The following is an 18,292-nucleotide window of genomic DNA, read 5'->3' as shown; positions in this document are numbered from 1 at the left end:
ATTATTATGAATATTTTGTCATATTTATGGAAACAATCTTCAATAGCATCACTGTTATCAAGTCTAGAGTGAAATCATTCAATATCTACATCAATGGGCTCCACATGAATGGACTACATCTCTTACTTTGAAGAAAAAAGATTTGGAATAATTTTTAGGAATATTTTGTCATAATTTATGGAAACAATTTTCAATAGCTTCACTGTTATCAAGTGTAGAGTGAAATCATGTAATATATACGTCAATGGGCTCCACATCAGTGGACTACACCTCTTACTTTGGAGAAAAAAGATTTCTAATAATTTTTAGGAATATTTTGATATAAATTATGGAAACAATCTTCAATAGCTTCACTGTTATCAAGTCTAGAGTGAAATCATTCAATATCTACGTCAATGGGCTCCACATCAGTGGACTACACCTTTTATTTTGAAGAAAAAAGATTTGGAATAATTTTTATTAATATTTTGTCATAATTTATGGAAACAATTTTCAATAGCTTCACTGTTATCAAGTGTAGAGTGAAATCATTCAATATCTACATCAATGGGCTCCTCATCAGTGGACTACACCTTTTATTTTGAAGAAAAAAGATTTAGAATAATTATTATGAATATTTTGTCATAATTTATGGAAACAATCTTCAATAGTGTCACTGTTATCAAGTGTAGAGTGAAATCATTCAATATCTACGTCAATGGGCTCCACATCAGTGGACTACACCTTTTATTTTGAAGAAAAAAGATTTGGAATAATTTTTATGAATATTTTGTCAGAATTTATGGAAACAATCTTTAATAGCGTCACTGATATCAAGTGTAGGATGAAACCATTAATTTCCTACATCAATGGGCTCCACATAAGTGTGCTACACCTGGCCGGCTATACCTCATGAATCATTATACCATGGGTTTAATCTTGTACGGCATGAGAGAGCAAATGGCCAGGCAAGGGTTAAAAAAGGTGAGTAATTATATTATTATTATAAATGTTAACATCAAGTTGTTTTGAAACAATCCATTTGAAAAAGCAGCTTTAGTTTTTTGGTTGTTCCATTGGAGGAAAAATACATAATGCATACTGGGTACATTCTATTTGAGTTTTGCAGCAAAATACAATTATTTTTCCATTTTTACGCATGTTGTCAGGTCACATTTGATGACTATGATGGAGCCATTGGATTTGTCAACATAAGAAATGTGCACTGGAAGTTTGTGGTGAGTATGCAGCTGGTCATGTGGTACAATATGCCTTTACAGCATTCATGTATGGCTCATTGTTGTGAGTGTATTTTAAGGTTATCAATCTTAAAATTGCTTAAAATATTTATAACAACCTACAATCAAGTCAATATAACTCAATCTAATTTAATGTTAAATACAAGTTTTATTACAAGTTAATGTAATTTTTCATGAATTGTCATTAATAAATGAAGAGACAATGAGATTGTATATTTGTATCTAATGTAGCTGCATTGTGTACATGCACATCTGTAGCATGTGGATTGATTTTAAGACTGTTCTTTTCTTTTTAAATGTCTTCATGGTCGTCATCCCTATCTTAATGAAAAATATATCTTTGATTATTGTCCAATCAAAGCACTTGAATCATCCAACAGGATCCCGTTGGTAGTCCCCACTGCTACTCTAACAATTTGAGTTTTCTTTGATTGAGTATGACCCCATATTGTGGATCTTATTTTCAGACTAATATTCAGTACTTTCAAGTAAAATGTTAAAATATGCCTATTTAACGTGGTTTGTTTCTTTATTTACTCACAGTTGTGATTATCTTGTGTACAATAAATATACTTCCAATGTTGCTCATTCATTTAGGTTTTACATAAATAAAATGTATTATGTTATTATTGTTGCTGTTGTTGGTACGTTTAAAATATGGCATGCTTTAACACTATATTACTTTTTAAAACAGTATCTCCATGCCCTTTTAAACCGCATATTTGTGGTTGATCCTCTGCAAGGGTCAAATTGTCACGAATTCCCCACCTTCCTAATTAAATTCATCCTGCTTACATGTTTAATTAACTCTCCTGTCATTCCAGATCCTGTCATCCTCACCTGATTGTCCCTCATTCCCTTCACCTGGTCCTCACGCCCTTCTCACCTGCCTCTGATCACCTCGTTAGTCCCTCATTCCCTTCACCTGGTCCTCACGCCCTTCTCACCTGCAGCCCATCCCCTCATTAGTCCCTCACTATTTAGCTCCCTCACTTCCACTTGTCCTCTGCCACATTTTCTTGTGTGTCACCGCCAAACCTTCCAGCGTTATTAGAGTTTATTCCTGACCTGCCTGTTACGACCCTGTTTGACTGTTTATTTGACTCAAGATTTTGCCTGCCCCTTTTTGGATTTGTTGCCCTGTTGGACTGACTACCTGGTTTTAACCCTGCCTGAAACATACAGTAAACTGCCTCCTCCTGCATTCCGGTGTTTGTCGTGCTTTTGGGTTCCAGTACCTGTAACCCTTACACAAATGAAGTTGACGACTCCAGAAAGGCTGGCCAAAGACGTGGGTAATATTAATTAGATTATGGGAAATATATAATGTCATTCACATCTTTAGTAAGGCTATAGAATAAGTGCAAATGTAAACCAAAATTATTTTCCTTTCATCCTGCAGACAGTATTTCAAAATGCGCCAGAACAGACTTGGAAAGGAGGACTGGGTTCACATCAAGTGGCAGCCGGGCCAGATAATCCACACCTGCCAGAAAGATGGCAGCAGTTGTGGGATCTTTGTCATGCAGGTTATTTAATGCAACCTTTTGTCTTTCTGATAGATCAAACAATATGCTGTTTTACTATGTAAATTCATACAAGGTGTGTTGTTTTGCCATTTGACAGATGGCCAAGATGACGGTGATGGAACTACCAAAGATTCCGCAGCATTTTCGCATCAACTCATCTAAACAATCTATTGAAAAGCTAAGAAGAAACATGGCTGAAGACATTCTGAAACAATCAGGTTTTGTTCAAAATATGTAATCAATATTTGTTTGACTTAATACATAATTGACACTAATATACATGTATTTATTTCTAGTTTCAAAGGATGAGCTCTGTTCCTTCTGTGGAATTGAGGACCTGCCCAAAACTGCTATTGATGCTGTTTGGGTGAGACTTGTTTTTAGACAATCTGAGTTGTGGATAATCTGTAGATAACCTGGAGTGAGTTTCAAGGAATAACATTAGTAATCAAGTTTTGTTAACTTGTATGCATAACATGTTTGCGAAAGTTTCCATTTTTTAAATACGTTTAAGTTATTTATCCCCATGTAGATACAGTGTGGAACTTGCTCAAGATGGTTTCACACGCAGTGCCTTGGGATGACAGCAGCACAACTACCAAACAACATTGGTATTGTGTGTTGTGAATACTTATGTACATGTTATGTTTTCGTTCTTTATTTTTAATAAATTTGCAAAAAACAGTTTTCACTTTGTCATTATGGGTTTTTGTGTGTAGAATGTTGAGGAAAATAATGAATTTAATCCATTTTGGAATATGGCTGTAAGATAACAAAATGTGGAAAAAATCAAGCGCTGTGAATACTTTCCGGATGCACTGTATATATTGGTATCTGATCATTCATAAAGAATAACTACTTGACTACTATGATGGCTCTTATTATAATGTGTGTGGTACTATTTTTTAATTCAAGACGTATAATGTACGAAGAATAGGTTTACAATTGCACTAATTAGCCCAAAACACTGATATTACCAGACTTTAAGTAATGACCACTGGGTTACATGTTTTCTCAGAAGAAGCAATTGGTTAATATAGGATCTATTGTTTGTTTGAGTATGTATAATAAATCATGAAAGTGCTCCTTAACCAATATGCTGGTTTCTGGAAAGCAAATGGGACACCGTATTACATTGTATCGATGCTAAACACATTTCGGTTCCAAATTGAACAAACTATCTTAAATACACATTGGTTTTTCATAATCAATATCCTGGTGGTGACTGACGAGAAAATGGTGACACTCCACTTTGTCCTAAAAACGAAACAGATGATTAAAAGAGATCTTCTGAAGAAAGTATTGTAGTTTTACCAACACAGGATTGGTGGTTAAACATCATTTTATTTAAAATTATGCAAAAGCACATCAATATAGCTGATCTAGTACAACAAAGGATTGACGTAGGAAATGTCAGCCAACACTTTACTACATTGGGAATATTGAATATTGTCTCCATAAAATATTTAAAATAATTCATTATTCATAATGATATTTCTTCAAAAATAACAGGTGTAGTACACTGATGTGGAGCCCATTGACGTAGATGTTGAATGATTTCACTCTACACTTGATAATAGTGAAGCTATTGAAAATTGTTTCCATAAATTATGACAAAATATTCATAAAAATTATTCCAAATCTTTTTTCTTCAAAGTACGAGGTGTAGTCCACTGATGTGGAGCCTATTGACGTAGATATTGAATGATTTCACTCTAGACTTGATAACAGTGAAGCTATTGAAGATTGTTTCCATAATTTATATCAAAATATTCCTAAAAATTATTCCAAATCGTTTTTCTCCAAAGTAAGAGGTGTAGTCCACTGATGTGGAGCCCATTGACGTAGATATTGAATGATTTCACTCTACACTTGATAACAGTGAAGCTATTGAAAATTGTTTCCATAAATTATGACAAAATATTCCTAAAAATTATTCCAAATCTTTTTTCTTCAAAGTAAGAGATGTAGTCCATTCATGTGGAGCCCATTGATGTAGATATTGAATGATTTCACTCTAGACTTGATAACAGTGATGCTATTGAAGATTGTTTCCATAAATATGACAAAATATTCATAATAATTATTCAAAAACACATTTCTCCAAAGTAAGAGGTGTAGTCCATTCATGTGGAGCCCATTGATGTAGATATTGAATAATTTCACTCTACACTTGATAACAGTGACACTATTGAAGATTGTTTCCATAAATTATGACAAAATATTCATAATAATTATTCTAAATCTTTTTTCTTCAAAATCATAGGTGTAGTCCACTCATGTGGAGCCCATTGATGTAGATACAGAATGATTTTACTCTACACTTGATAATAATGAAGCTATTGAAGATTTTTTCCCATAAAATCAGAAAAAATATTCATAATAATTATTCAAAAACACATTTCTCCAAAGTAAGAGGTGTAGTCCATTCATGTGGAGCCCATTGATGTAGATATTGAATGATTTCACTCTACACTTGATAACAGTGACACTATTGAAGATTGTTTCCATAAATTATGACAAAATATTCATAATAATTATTCTAAATCTTTTTTCTTCAAAATCATAGGTGTAGTCCACTCATGTGGAGCCCATTGATGTAGATACAGAATGATTTTACTCTACACTTGATAATAATGAAGCTATTGAAAATTGTTTCCATAAATTATGACAAAATATTCATAATAATTTTTCAAAAACACATTTCTCCAAAGTAAGAGGTGTAGTCCACCTATGTGGAGCCCATTGATGTAGGAAATGAATGGTTTCATCCAACACTTGATAACAGTGAAGCTATTGAAGTTTTTTCCCATAAAATATTAAATATAATTCATAATAATTATTTAAGATGATTTTCCCCCCCAAAAAACAGCTGTAGTACAACACAGGGTGGCCATTTGACGTATGGTATAAGTTATGTCAGCCTTCACAATCTTTCAGTGGATATATTGAATATTTTTGGAATATGTTTTTCCTGGATTGCTTTTTGCAGACGGTCCCTGGGCTTAGGTCTCACATCTGATCGCACATTGAGACCAACGTTATTTATCGATCTCGGAGACCGGCTTTTTTTGGTAAAATTAAGGTTGTAGCTTGTTGTCGACATCACTACGATCACAGAGAGGTGTTTTTTGTGCTTTAACTCCGTTTCGTCAGAGAGCTATTGAGCCGGGAAGTCCGAATCTGTGAATATCTTTCTAACTTTACTGAACTGAGAGAGGCGTGGTACTGGGTGTGGCAGTGGGCGTGACAGTGGGCGGGAACCGGGGGTTGGAAGCTGTCGGCTGACAAAAACAAAACATTAAGCACATGGCCCGCAACAAGAAAACAGACAGGAGGGGGGAAACAGGGGAGCACACATGTAGCAATATTGGCTATTGTAGACTTTACATTATCAAACATACTTTAAATATGAAATACCAATGTTTCTTTTGTCAGTATCTGAACAGTAAACCCCCTATTTGTGGACAGGGTATGTGGTTTCTTCCAGCTGAGCTGATTAGTTTGCAAAGAAGAAGGGAATAGACATAAGGAGCTTTTTTATTATGGTTGTATTCTGACTAATGTTGAGCATGTGAACGTCTCATTAAACATGAGCCCAGTAGCCTCTGACTCACTGTGTGTTAGCGTTACTTTCGTTTCATCTGGTCATAAGTTTTGTTTTCCTGCGCTCACGCCCACGCATGCGCAATGATACAATCAAGTTTCGATTCTGGTAGCGCAGATAAAAAGCAGCTGACGGTTCTTCCGAAGTCACACCCGAGATGTTTTCCTGGGGAGAGAACGACCGGCAGGGCTCCCGATCGCGAGACGGCCCCAACATCTCACCAGGCGGGGACGGGGTTCACCTTTTTAACCTCGGCCATGACGTCACTGACCTGTCCGCGGGCCACTGCGTGCTCGCCTTCATCAAAAGCAACGCGGATGCTGTCGCCATCATGCGCACCCACGAGGGCACAGATGGCCAGAGGGTCCGAGGGAAACAGAGTGAGCATCAGTCCTGTAACTTCCTCCTCAGAAAATAAGTGTCTCATCACTTTATTAATTCGAAAATCCAATTAAATTCTCTCTCTCTCTCTCTCTCTCTCTCTCTCTCCCTCTCTCAGTGTTTCATCACTTTAGCACAAACACACACATATACAGGACTGTCTCAGAAAATTAGAATATTGTGATGAAGTTCTTTATTTTCTGTAATGCAATTAAAAAAACAAAAATGTCATGCATTCTGGATTCATTACAAATCAACTGAAATATTGCAAGCCTTTTATTCTTTTAATATTGCTGATTATGACTTACAGCTTAAGAAAACTCAAATATCCTATCTCTAAATATTAGAATATCATGAAAAAGTATACTAGTAGGGTATTAAACAAATCACTTGAATTGTCTAATTAACTCGAAACACCTGCAAGGGTTTCCTGAGCCTTGACACACACTCAGCTGTTATAAATCTTTTATTTTACTTGGTCTGAGGAAATATTAAAATTTTATGAGATAGGATTTTAGAGTTTTCTTAAGCTGTAAGCCATAATCAGCAATATTAAAAGAATAAAAGGCTTGCAATATTTCAGTTGATTTGTAATGAATCCAGAATGCATGACATTTTTGTTTTTTTAATTGCATTACAGAAAATAAAGAACTTTATCACAATATTCTAATTTTCTGAGACAGTCCTATATGTATATATATATACATATATATATATACACTACCGTTCAAAAGTTTGGGGTCATCCAGACAATTTCGTGTCTTCCATGAAAACTCACTTTTATTTATCAAATGAATTGAAAATTTAATAGAACATATAGTCAAGACATTGACAAGGTTAGAAATAATGATTAATATTTGAAGTATTAATTTTGTTCTTCAAACTTCAAGCTCAAAGGAAGGCCAGTTGTGTAGCTTATATCACCAGCATAACTGTTTTCAGCTGTGCTAACATAATTGCACAAAGGTTTTCTAATCAGATATTAGTCTTCTAAGGCGATTAGCAAACACAATGTACCATAAGAACACTGGAGTGATAGTTGATGGAAATGGGCCTCTATACACCTATGGAGATATTTCATTAGAAACCAGACGTTTCCACCTAGAATAGTCATTTACCACATTAACAATGTATAGTGTGTATTTCTGATTAATGTTATCTTTTTTGAAAAAACAGTGCTTTTCTTTGAAAAATAAAGACATTTCTAAGTGACCCCAAACTTTTTAACGGTAGTGTATATATAATTATTTGCATTAATATACATTATTATTCTAATGTTTTCCATTGAATGGTATATTTGACACTGAAATAGTTCATCTTTATCTCAGTGATAGTGTCCAAATGAAGTTCTGTCTCACTCTCAACATATCCAGGCATACCCACCCCCCATACATAATTCAGCCCCCCCCCCCCTCTCTCTTTCAATCCTACAAACACGCCCCTGACTTGAAGTACACCTGCTTTGTTCTTACAGAGTTTGTGAAGTGTAAAGAGAAGATTCAGGCCGTGGTTTGTGGTGATGATGATGATGATGATGAGGTCACACTGCTTTCTAAGGGAGGAACGGTTCTCTGTGTGGACACAACAGCTGGCACTTACATTCCAAAGTAAGGAGAAACTCACCTCGTGATATCGATCAACGTCTTGAATTTGGAACAATAATGTGTCAAACAGGGCAACTTTGCTTTAAAAAAAATGTCTGTCTCTTTTTCTTTCAGGCCCCTGGAAGCCTTTTCTAACATAGCAGTGTCTCAGGTTGCTTGTGGGAGCCGGCACTCAGTGGCCCTCACCCAAGGTACAGTGAAGTCGACTTTGACCTGCCAGTGAAGTCCAAGCTTCAAGTCGTGGGAACTCTTCCTGGGTTCTCAAACAGTTAAAGGGAATGAACTGACCTCAAGCTGATCACACGCTTTAACGTCCCACTACTGCCTCTTGTAAACCCTTCGTTGTGTTGAGGCGGGAAAAGTTGACTCAAAGTCCGTTGGTGGCTGATATGAATGTCCAATAACATCTGTTTATTTAGCACAACAAAACGATTGCGTTTCTCCACAGGGGGTCAGGTGTACACATGGGGCCGGGACTCCAGGGGCCAGCTGGGTCTGGGGAGGAGCGGGCGGCGCTCCGACTCGCCCCAACACCTCCTCTCTCTGTCGGCGCTCCCCCTGGTCCAGGTGGCTGCTGGGGGAGACCAGAGCTTCGCCCTCTCCATCTCCGGAGGCGTGTTCGGCTGGGGCGGGAACAACCGCGGGCAGCTCGGGCTGGGAGACACAACGGGTATACATTTTTTTTTTTATTATCCTTATATCTAAAACTCGTTTTTTTGGGGGGGTTTTATGTAACGCTTTTTGTTATTTCTTTTCCCCAAATAGACAGACTGACGGCAACTCCTGTTTGTTGCCTGAACGCAAAGAAAACTATTTACATTTCCTGTGGAAAGGACCACACTGCCATTTTGACAAAGGTTAGACAACATAAAAAATAAAAAAACATGCATCACTAACTTCCTAGATCCCACAGAAATGTAAATATGTAACAATAAACCATGTTTGGGGTTGCTTCCTCAGAATGGGGCAGTGTTCACATTCGGCTCTGGTCAATACGGGCAGCTCGGGCACAACTCATTCGCCGATGAACTACGACCTCGGCTTGTTGTGGAGCTCTGGGGGGCAAAGGTCACCAAGGTTGCATGTGGACGGTACATTAAATCACCTTTTCATAATGCGATTTCACTTCATCAAAGACTACAATTCTAAACTCTCAGGCAGTTATTGTGAACACTTCCAGCATGTTTTTAATTATTTTTTTGCGTCTTCTAATTGTGACCCCTTTTTGCTTATGCCAAAAGTTAAAGGTCATGGTGTGAATCAATGTACATGTATTACTCTCTTTGGATTGCCGATTTGCAAACGGATTGTTACACATCTTAAAAAACAGAGACCTTCCCCGTTCCTCTCGCTGTGGACCGATTACTATGGAACAGCCGTTCGCTCAATGGCTACCGGGATTAGTAGCGAGGACCTATTGGCTTGGAGGGTGTAAAAACTCCTAAAAATGCATCTTTGTTGAAATTAAAACGCTGTTATCTCCACCAGGCATCACACATTGGCGCTGACGGACTCCAACAGGGTCTACTCCTTCGGGTGTGGAGAGCAGGGGCAGCTGGGACGCGGAGAGGAGAGCCATCCGTCGGTGCCGCTAGCCGTTCGACTGCCACGGGGTGACCACATTTATGAAATACCTTCAAATTGATTCCATTTGTATTTCAGAGACAGAGATAACTTTATATTTCTATTATCGCTCCAGACGCCAGAAATGATCTTCAAATTAAAAACATCTACGCGGGAGGAAACTGTTCGTTTGCAACGCGCACGCCCATTAAGGTACCGACGCGAATACACGCAGTACTACATCATCGTGGGAGGTGTAGTATACCGTAACCCCAATTAGAGACATTTAATATTCCCTAAGGGCTCGAACACACCAGACGCGACTCTAAAAAACGCAGCCGCACCAAAAACGCCTTGGCAAAAACGTGCCCGGCAAAACAGCGCTGTGCGCCTGTGGAACGGACCTGCGTGCGCAACCAACCGTTAATTTTGGGTTCAAGATATTTAAAAAAAGAAAGGAAAGAGTACGGCGAACACCACCATCTATTCCGCCAATTTTGTCTCGATGGCGAGGCTTTCAGTTGCACTTCCGACCGAGCAGGAGTCAGTTTGAGTCGTGTTTAGATTTAGGATTATAAAGATCCTCGTCATTAAATACCGCTAATATGAGGTTCTCCTCGGGAAAACAGGAAGGAAAGCCCGCCTCCTGCTTGATCCGATTGGCTGCATTGGCCGAGTGTGACATTGATGAGCGGCGCGCCTCGCGTCTAAAGTTGAGAATATTTTAACTTTTAACCTCGCCTGAAAAACGCAAGAAAACCGCGCCGCTTGGCATTTAAAAGGCGCGTCTGAAAGTCGCGCCGTACCGTAGGGAATCAATGGTTTTGCGGGCGACGCGTTTTTGAGAGGCGCGTCTGGTGTGTTCGAGCCCTAACCCCAATTACGTGTGGAGGCGTTTCGACACACCGAACATGAGCTCTTTCTTGTGTCTTTCACAGAAAGCGCACAAGGAGTCAAACGCCGCCGGCGTCGGCGACGTAACCGGCGACGTGATCGACAGATGGGTCTCTGTATGTGATTCAAAGTCGTGGAAAAAGATCAAACGGTGAGAAGATGCAGTTATCGCAAACCGCTGTTACATCTATCACCACCCGATGCTCAGTGCCGTTGACTAACCTACGTGAAAACCCGTGCAGGGAGATCCGCAGGACGTTCTCCTCCGCGTCCGCTGTCAATCAAATCTTCCTCGACCAAAGGTAAACGCCCTCCGCTCACGCTCTCCGCGTGTCGGTTGCACATCCACTCTCTGGTCTCTTCCACCTCTGCAGCGAAGACAAACATTTCCAGACCTCGTCAAAGTACTCCGGCCTGGACTTGTCAGCTGCGCGACACGCTTTCGAGAACCTGGCGAAGAAGGATCAGGTTTCGGCGGAGGCAAGCGACCGGCGTTGTGTGCGTTGGCGTTCACTTTTTCCCCGCAAACCCCTCTCGGTGGCGCTCTGCTCAGCTGCTGCGTTTCCATGCTCTCTTGCAGGTCGAGGCCGCCCTCCTGCAGATGCTCTCCGCTCTCGATGAGATGCCAATGGGAGTGGAGGGCTTGAGGGTCTTCCTGCTTCTCAACGAGCTCCTGCGCGCCATCCAGAGCAAGGAGCTCGCCGAGGCGGTCGCCACCGCCGTGCGGAGGCTCTGTGCCGATAGCCTCCATGTCTTAGGTACGATGGGAGGAAGCTGTTTGAGTTAGCGCGACGCTTCATTTAACATTATTTATAGGACATGGGGACGATGGGCTCATCAGCACGGCAGCAACCACAAGGGGTGGAAATGTGTCCATGTCCAGTCATGTGACTGTAAAACAATAGAGACTGAATGGAGGAGGGCAGGATGCTATTGTGTAATTTAACTATTGACAATTGGTCACGGTTGATGGGAGAAAAGCATCCACATATACACCAGGGCATACAACGGTTTCCAAGGCCACTCCACTTGAGGACCGATCGGCACTGGTTGAGGGCAAGAGATTATTAACCCTGCCTCTAATAGTTAACATTTTTCATTAAAGAAGTTCATGAGGTCATTACCACTGAGGTCTATAGGAATACTCGGCTCCACAGAGCTGTGACTCTCTGTCAGCTACAGTGCTAAAGAGAAACCTGGGGTTGTTCTTATTTTTCTCTATGACTGATGAGTAATTGGCTGCTCTGGCCTTCTTATAGGTTTTAAGACTATCTCGCCAAACTAAGCGGGATTCTTCCAGATTAGTTGAACGCCATATGCTTTCAAGCTTTCTTGACGTTTGCTTCAGTTTGCGGGTCTGAGGGTTATACCAGGGAGCAAACCTCCTCTTCCTCACTGTCTTCTTCTTCAGAGGGGCTATCAAGTCCAGTGTCATTCTCAGAGAGCCTGTGGCACTGTCAACAAGATGATCAATCTGGGACGGACTAAAGTTAGACCAGGAGTCCTCTGTTATATTGAGACGTGGTATTGAATCAAATGCAGAAGGAATCTCTTCTTCCTAAATAAAAGGCTTTCGAATCCCCCCCCAGAGATCATAAGGTCGGGCTTTAGTTGTAGAACATCGGCTCTGCTGTCAAAATGCTCACTGGCGTTGACGTCTTCCTCAGGGGACTGGTGGTCCTCTCTGCCGCCCTCCACCATGGAGGAGCACGTTGAGGTGTGGAAGCAGGCCCTCTCACAGAGCCTGTCCTCACAGTCAACTGTCCCTTGTGGCCCCGGAGTCAGAAACCTGCTGCTCGTCCTCCAAATGATGTACAACGTTAGTATCCGTCATCTTTTTTTTTTCTTCTCCCCTGTGAATTTCAAACCACGTTACTCGGCCTTTTCTACAAAAGAAAAAGCATTCAATTTCACGACCGAATCCCTCAAAGTCTATACCTAAAATATATCTGTTTTAAAGGCCAACCACAGGGTTGCAGGACGCCAGAGGATCTCGGAACAAGCTTTCGGTCTGGAGTTTAGTCCGATCTTTCTTCAAGCGGAGCTGCAGCATTGGTGTCGGATGTCCAGTATCGAGGTAAAAAAATTGTTCACGAAATCAAAAACGTGGTCATCAAGTGTACATTTTTGTAATTAAATTGCTTATGTGTTCTCTCTTCTGGATTTGGATGATCAGCTGCTGGTCATTTTTAACTTCCCATTTGTGATGGATCTGAAATCGAAGAAAATGGCTTTTGACATCTACGCCTCATACACAAAGGTAACTTGAGCCTGGAACTAAACCGTACGGGCAATACAGCGAGGGCCGTCGGGGAAAAATGTGTTATTATGCATTTGTTTTAACGTTAGCAAGTAGGTGTCCTTTGAAGTTCAACACAGAGGCTAAATGCTTAACCTCAACCTATTGACGGTTTGAAGGAATGACAGGGAACCTCATAACGAGCGTCTTTCAGCTCTTTGTTTTGGTTTGACGGCCCATTGCTTTACCAGTTTGCTTTAAGAATTGGCCTCTAATATAAAACATTTATATTTATAATATAAATACTTTGCTCAGAACTCGGTGGAGACTAAAACTTGAGCTAGAAGCAGAGTGAATATTGCCCTCACGTTCATCAGGTGGACAGAAAAAACAACTTAGGCGACTGTTGGCTAGTTGTTACTTTATGAGGCGATTGTATGTCCCTGTTGTTGCGTCGCCACCAAGTGGTCAAAAACAATTATGCAGCTTTGACAATGAAATGCATTACCCCACATCCAATAAAAGATGTAATTAAGATAGGAACATTTAACTAAATGTCATTTTGAACTGTATTATAGCAAAAACACCTGCACAACATGGGGTTCCTGTTTGGAATACCACCGTCAATTCAATTCTTTGAACTGAAGCTGAAGCGAGCGTCACTTTTGGAAGGCACCTTCAAACAACTGGCTGCTGCTCATCCCAGTGACTTCAAGAAGCAACTGGTGGTAAATATTCAGATTTAACCTGATGGTCAAAGCCCAGGCAAATCATGTTATACTTATTTTGTATCATTGAATCTAATACAACATTTTTCTTAACCTGATCTCAGCATATTTATGACTTTTTTAAATAATACCTCTCAGGTCTATTTTGATGAGAACCCAGAGGTCAAGCACGTCTTCGAAAAGGACCTTTTCCACCACTTGTTTGGGGAAATGATGACAACTGCATCCGGGATGTTCATGTTCAACGATTCCGAAACGCTGGCATGGTTCCCCTCCACGGTAAGACTTCAAAACCATCGATCACGTAGGCTTGGGGTTCAATTCAATTCAATTCAGTTTTGTATAGCCCATTATCACAAATTATGAATTTGCCCCAGAGGGCTTTACAATCTGTACAAATACGACATCCCTGACCTTTGACCTCACATCGGATCAGGAAAAACTCCCAAGAAATAGAAAAAGAACTTTCACGGAGGAAAAAAGGGGAAGAAACCTTCAGGAGAGCAACAGAGGAGGATCCCTCTCCAGGATGGACAGAACAATAGATGTCATGTGACCAGAAGGAATCATTACAGAGTTACAACACATTCAATGAGTATAACAGAGTGTATGAATAGTTTTAGCCATGGCAGGAGGCATCAGACCCAGCCAGGTCCAATGGACCCTCTGAGACGTCAATATGCAACATTCAACCTAAGTGTGTAATTGTTTCTCAACACAGACTACAGAGGAGGGTAAGACCAACTTCTTCCTGCTTGGTGTTCTGTGTGGACTGGCCTTGTACAACCACAGCCTCATACACTTCCCCTTCCCGCTGGCTCTGTTCAAGAAGCTGCTCGGAGTCGAGCCGACGCTGGACGACTTAAAGGAATTCAGCCCGGCTGTTGGAAAGTCAGTGTTCATCTTCTCAATTTAGTAAAACACATTTTGTCGTGTTAAATCGATGCCTGAATACTGTGACTTCAGTGTAGAAGATTCAGTATTTCTTTTATAATAACTTTTTTGTTTCGCTTGTGTTTTTTTCAGGAGACTGCAGTGCATCTTGGGCTATGAAGAGGAGGAGCTAAAGGACCTGGACTTTGAGGTTGGTGTTTTACCCGAGCAGGAATAACGATTTGGGTTTCAAATGGGGAGGGATGTGGAAACTGCGTCAAACAGGAAGTGGACGGGTCCGCTGCGCTAAATACTTAGAGAGCACGGGAAATGAGAACGTGGTCCTTGTTCCCGAACCAAGTTCTTTAAACCTCAAGTGATGTGCTTCTTTTAACGTTCTTTCTGCAATACCACTAACCTCCACTTTCATGATTGATTGACAGATTAACTGGGGTGGGACAGATGTTGACCTCGACCCCCAAAATCCTCTAAAGCCGCTGACAGTTCAAAATAAGTAAGACTTTAAAAAAAATGTAAATCTAAGTTTGTGTGGTGTGTGTGTGTGTGTAGTGGTGTGTGTGCATGCGTGTGTATCTGTGTGTATGGGTGTGTGTGCGTGTGTGCATCTGAGTGTATACATGTGTATGTGTGTTTGTGTGTGTGGATGTGTGTGTGTGCATGTGTGTGTGTGTGTACATGCGTGTGTATCTGTGTGTGTATATGTGCGTGTGTGCATGTGAGTGTATACATGTGTATGTGTGTGTGTGCGTGTGTATGTATGTGTGTGTGTGCATGTGTGAGAGAGTGTGTGTGTATGTGTCACCTGCACCGAGCTCCGCTCCCCCCTAGGACGGGAAGTTTATGTAACGTCACTCTGCCGCCACAGGAAGGAGTTTGTGGATTCCTACGTGAGACACGCCCTCAGCGCGTCGGTGGTGGACGTGTTCGGGGAGTTCCAGCGAGGCTTCTTCCAGGTGTGCGAGCGAACGCTGGTGAAGCTGTTTCTGCCCGAGCAGCTGCGGGGGGCGCTGGTGGGCCAAGACGTCTACGACTGGCCCAAACTGAAACAGGTGAAGCCCGTTCCGATCTCCAACGTGCTTGTAATAAACCGTCAAAGCGGTGGCACCAATCTCTTTTTCCCCCCATGTTATTTCAATTAGAACACAGTGTGGGGGCCTCACTTTGACGACAACACCAAGCAGATGTTTTGGGAGATCTTTGACGAACTGACTGAGGACCAGAGGAAAGATTTCTTTTGTGAGTACTGAGCCTCGAGTCAACAGCTTTTCAGGCCGTGTGAGCTGTTGAACCCCATATATGGTCTTTTTATGGGGGGGAGGGGGGGGGGAAGATACATCTGGGGCCCCGGAGCCAGTTGCTCACTTTACCTCCACACAATTAATTCCCACAAAATGAAAAAAAACGAAAAACTGTCTGAATCAATGCTGTGTGCTTGAGCACGGTCCAATAAGATGGTCATTCTAGAGCCGGAGATATACTCGCTTTTAGGGTTGTTTGTGCTTTTAGCTCGCACATAAACAGTAGGGGGCTGAGTCAGTGCTTTATTTACACATCGTCTAAAAAACAAAACAAAAAAAGCCATGTTTATCGTTTACATCGCGCACATCCAGAAGTGCATAAGCAGACGATGCTTAGATGGTGACAGGCGAAGGGCACGATCACACCAGAAACGCGTCGCTAGCAAAACCATTGATTCCCTCTGGTGCTTTCAGACGCGCCTTTTAAATGCCGCGCGGCGCGTTTTATTGCGTTTTTCAGGCGCGATTAAAAGTTAAAATATTCTCAACTTCAAGCGCGAGGCGCGGAGGCGCGCCGCTCGTCAATGTCACACTCGGCCAAGGCAGCCAATAGGATGAAGCAGGAGGCGGGCTTTCCTTCCGGTTTTCCCGACGATAACGAAGAGCTTTATAAGGTCCGCTCCACAGGCGCACCGCGCTGCTTTGCCCGGCACGTTTTTGCCAAGGCGTTTTTGGTGCGGCTGCGCTTTTAAAAGTCGCATCTGGTGTGATTGTGCCCAAAGAGTGACTTGGAGTTCCCTCCACGCTGTTTGTTCTGCAGTGTTCGTGACTGGGTACCGGATTGTTCCTATTCTTGGCATGGACCAGATCCAGATGAAGGTTCAAGTCCCGCAAGTCGAGAGCGGTCAGCACCGCCACGATGAGCTCTTACCCGAGTCCCTGACGTGCCACTCCATTCTGTACCTGCCCTTGTACTCGTCCAAGGAGCTCCTGCGGGGCCGGCTGACGGCGGCCCTGATAAAGGAGAGAGGATTCTCCATGTGACGCTGGACTGGCTCTGGGCCTGATTTTTTATTTGCATGTGCTACCTCGGGATAAAAAAACAAACATCCCTGTAAACACATGTCACTCCGGTGTGCAGCAGAGCACTTTGAGTGTAACAGGAACATAATTCATCTGATCATTTAGGCTTTTTATGTTTATATTTCATCGGTTTTACATCTTCTCGGGAAGTCTTAATTTGTTGGGGATAAACGAAACAGTGTTTTGCCACTTTATTAAGTAGCACCTTAATTACTCTAATGCATTCCATGCATCTTGATTTGGATGATTATGTGTTATTTAAACCGTATGTTAATCCAGGTTGTAGTTTTTGAACTGTATATTAACGGGGGTGTAAATGGGGCTGGAGAAAATATTGTCAATACAGTCGGGTAAGCCAACCGCTGTGTGTACGGTATAGGTGACTTTTTAGAGAATGTTCAACGACTTAATCCCCGCCATAGTGACGATTACATTTTGTATATATTATATTTTGTTTGTACCTCCGAACATGTTATCATGATCTATATATTTTTTAAATCTGAAAAACACTCGACAACATAACTACCCTTTTCACTTTAATAAAAATGTGAAGTTTGATTACATTTGAAGAATAAAAGATAAATATATATTCCTTCTGTTTGTAGTTTGTGAAAAAACCTGAGGCGCCCTGAACTTTCCTGATCTGCACATTTGACACCTGATGCTAAATTGCAACAAGAGAAAGAAAGAACAGCGCCGCTAGGTGGCGCCATCCTGCTGCAGGTTGGCTGGTTGAGGAAACAAAGAGCAGCTGGGATGAGATCAACAGTGCAGACTTTTCAATGTGACAAGGCTTGAACTTTAACAATCTGCAGATAATACACACAATAAGAGCACGTGATGACGTCAGTGGTACATCTACTATCTCAAAGAGTCCTATTTGACACACCGTATAGCTCCTCCCTTTGGAGATATTACAATAATGCTATGTGCATTTTCCTTAAGACATGTCAACATCTGAAGCACAACACGGGGTATTAATGGAAACAACTTTTTTTGTGTATGTCCTCATTTGTGTTATCTCTGTCAAGCCGTATGAATAAAGTCATTACTAGAGCATCTCAGGAATGTACGTCACCGAGGAGGTTCTGGCAGAGCTCATTGTGCTCCTCTTTTTTTTTTAAACACTCATTAGTCAGTTATATAATTTCTTTCATTCATTCAGACATTTTGCTCTCTCCGCTGCGCGTGAGCACAAGAGGCTCGCGGCCGCTGCTGCTGCGCCGCGGGAGCGAGTCGGAATGCATTGACGTCAGAAGGAAAGCTGGACACTGTGCGCGTGTGTGCGCGCGCA

General features: G+C 41.4%; 1 protein-coding gene and 1 long non-coding RNA gene across 3 annotated transcripts; both read left to right on the top strand.

Moving 5' to 3' along the window:
* The first annotated feature begins 819 nt into the window (after positions 1 to 819).
* On the top strand, positions 820 to 3,440 carry LOC130195720 (uncharacterized). Of its 2 annotated transcripts, XR_008832114.1 has the most exons (7): positions 820 to 963; positions 1,149 to 1,217; positions 2,424 to 2,529; positions 2,641 to 2,767; positions 2,865 to 2,985; positions 3,064 to 3,134; positions 3,300 to 3,440. It is a non-coding gene; the product is annotated as an uncharacterized LOC130195720 (long non-coding RNA). The 2 variants fall into 2 exon arrangements; XR_008832113.1 differs by having other exon boundaries at positions 820 to 1,217.
* A 2,905-nt stretch (positions 3,441 to 6,345) lies between these two features.
* Positions 6,346 to 17,590, top strand: LOC130195380 (probable E3 ubiquitin-protein ligase HERC4). Its single transcript, XM_056416872.1, has 23 exons — positions 6,346 to 6,754; positions 8,230 to 8,362; positions 8,474 to 8,550; positions 8,808 to 9,029; positions 9,125 to 9,216; positions 9,320 to 9,450; positions 9,848 to 9,972; positions 10,059 to 10,135; positions 10,861 to 10,967; positions 11,059 to 11,118; positions 11,191 to 11,296; positions 11,397 to 11,574; positions 12,484 to 12,635; positions 12,777 to 12,893; positions 12,993 to 13,076; positions 13,634 to 13,783; positions 13,922 to 14,062; positions 14,505 to 14,674; positions 14,810 to 14,867; positions 15,100 to 15,170; positions 15,543 to 15,726; positions 15,817 to 15,913; positions 16,736 to 17,590. The coding sequence occupies exons 1-23, from the start codon at positions 6,532 to 6,534 to the stop codon at positions 16,957 to 16,959; spliced, it is 2,979 nt and encodes a 992-aa protein (XP_056272847.1). The 5' UTR covers positions 6,346 to 6,531; the 3' UTR covers positions 16,960 to 17,590.
* Positions 17,591 to 18,292: the final 702 nt, after the last annotated feature.

The sequence above is a fragment of the Pseudoliparis swirei genome, chromosome 6 (genome assembly GCF_029220125.1).
Source record: "Pseudoliparis swirei isolate HS2019 ecotype Mariana Trench chromosome 6, NWPU_hadal_v1, whole genome shotgun sequence".
NCBI lineage: Eukaryota > Metazoa > Chordata > Actinopteri > Perciformes > Liparidae > Pseudoliparis > Pseudoliparis swirei.
The sequence above is the reverse complement of the archived record's forward strand: the minus strand, read 5'-3'. Positions and strand labels throughout refer to the sequence as shown.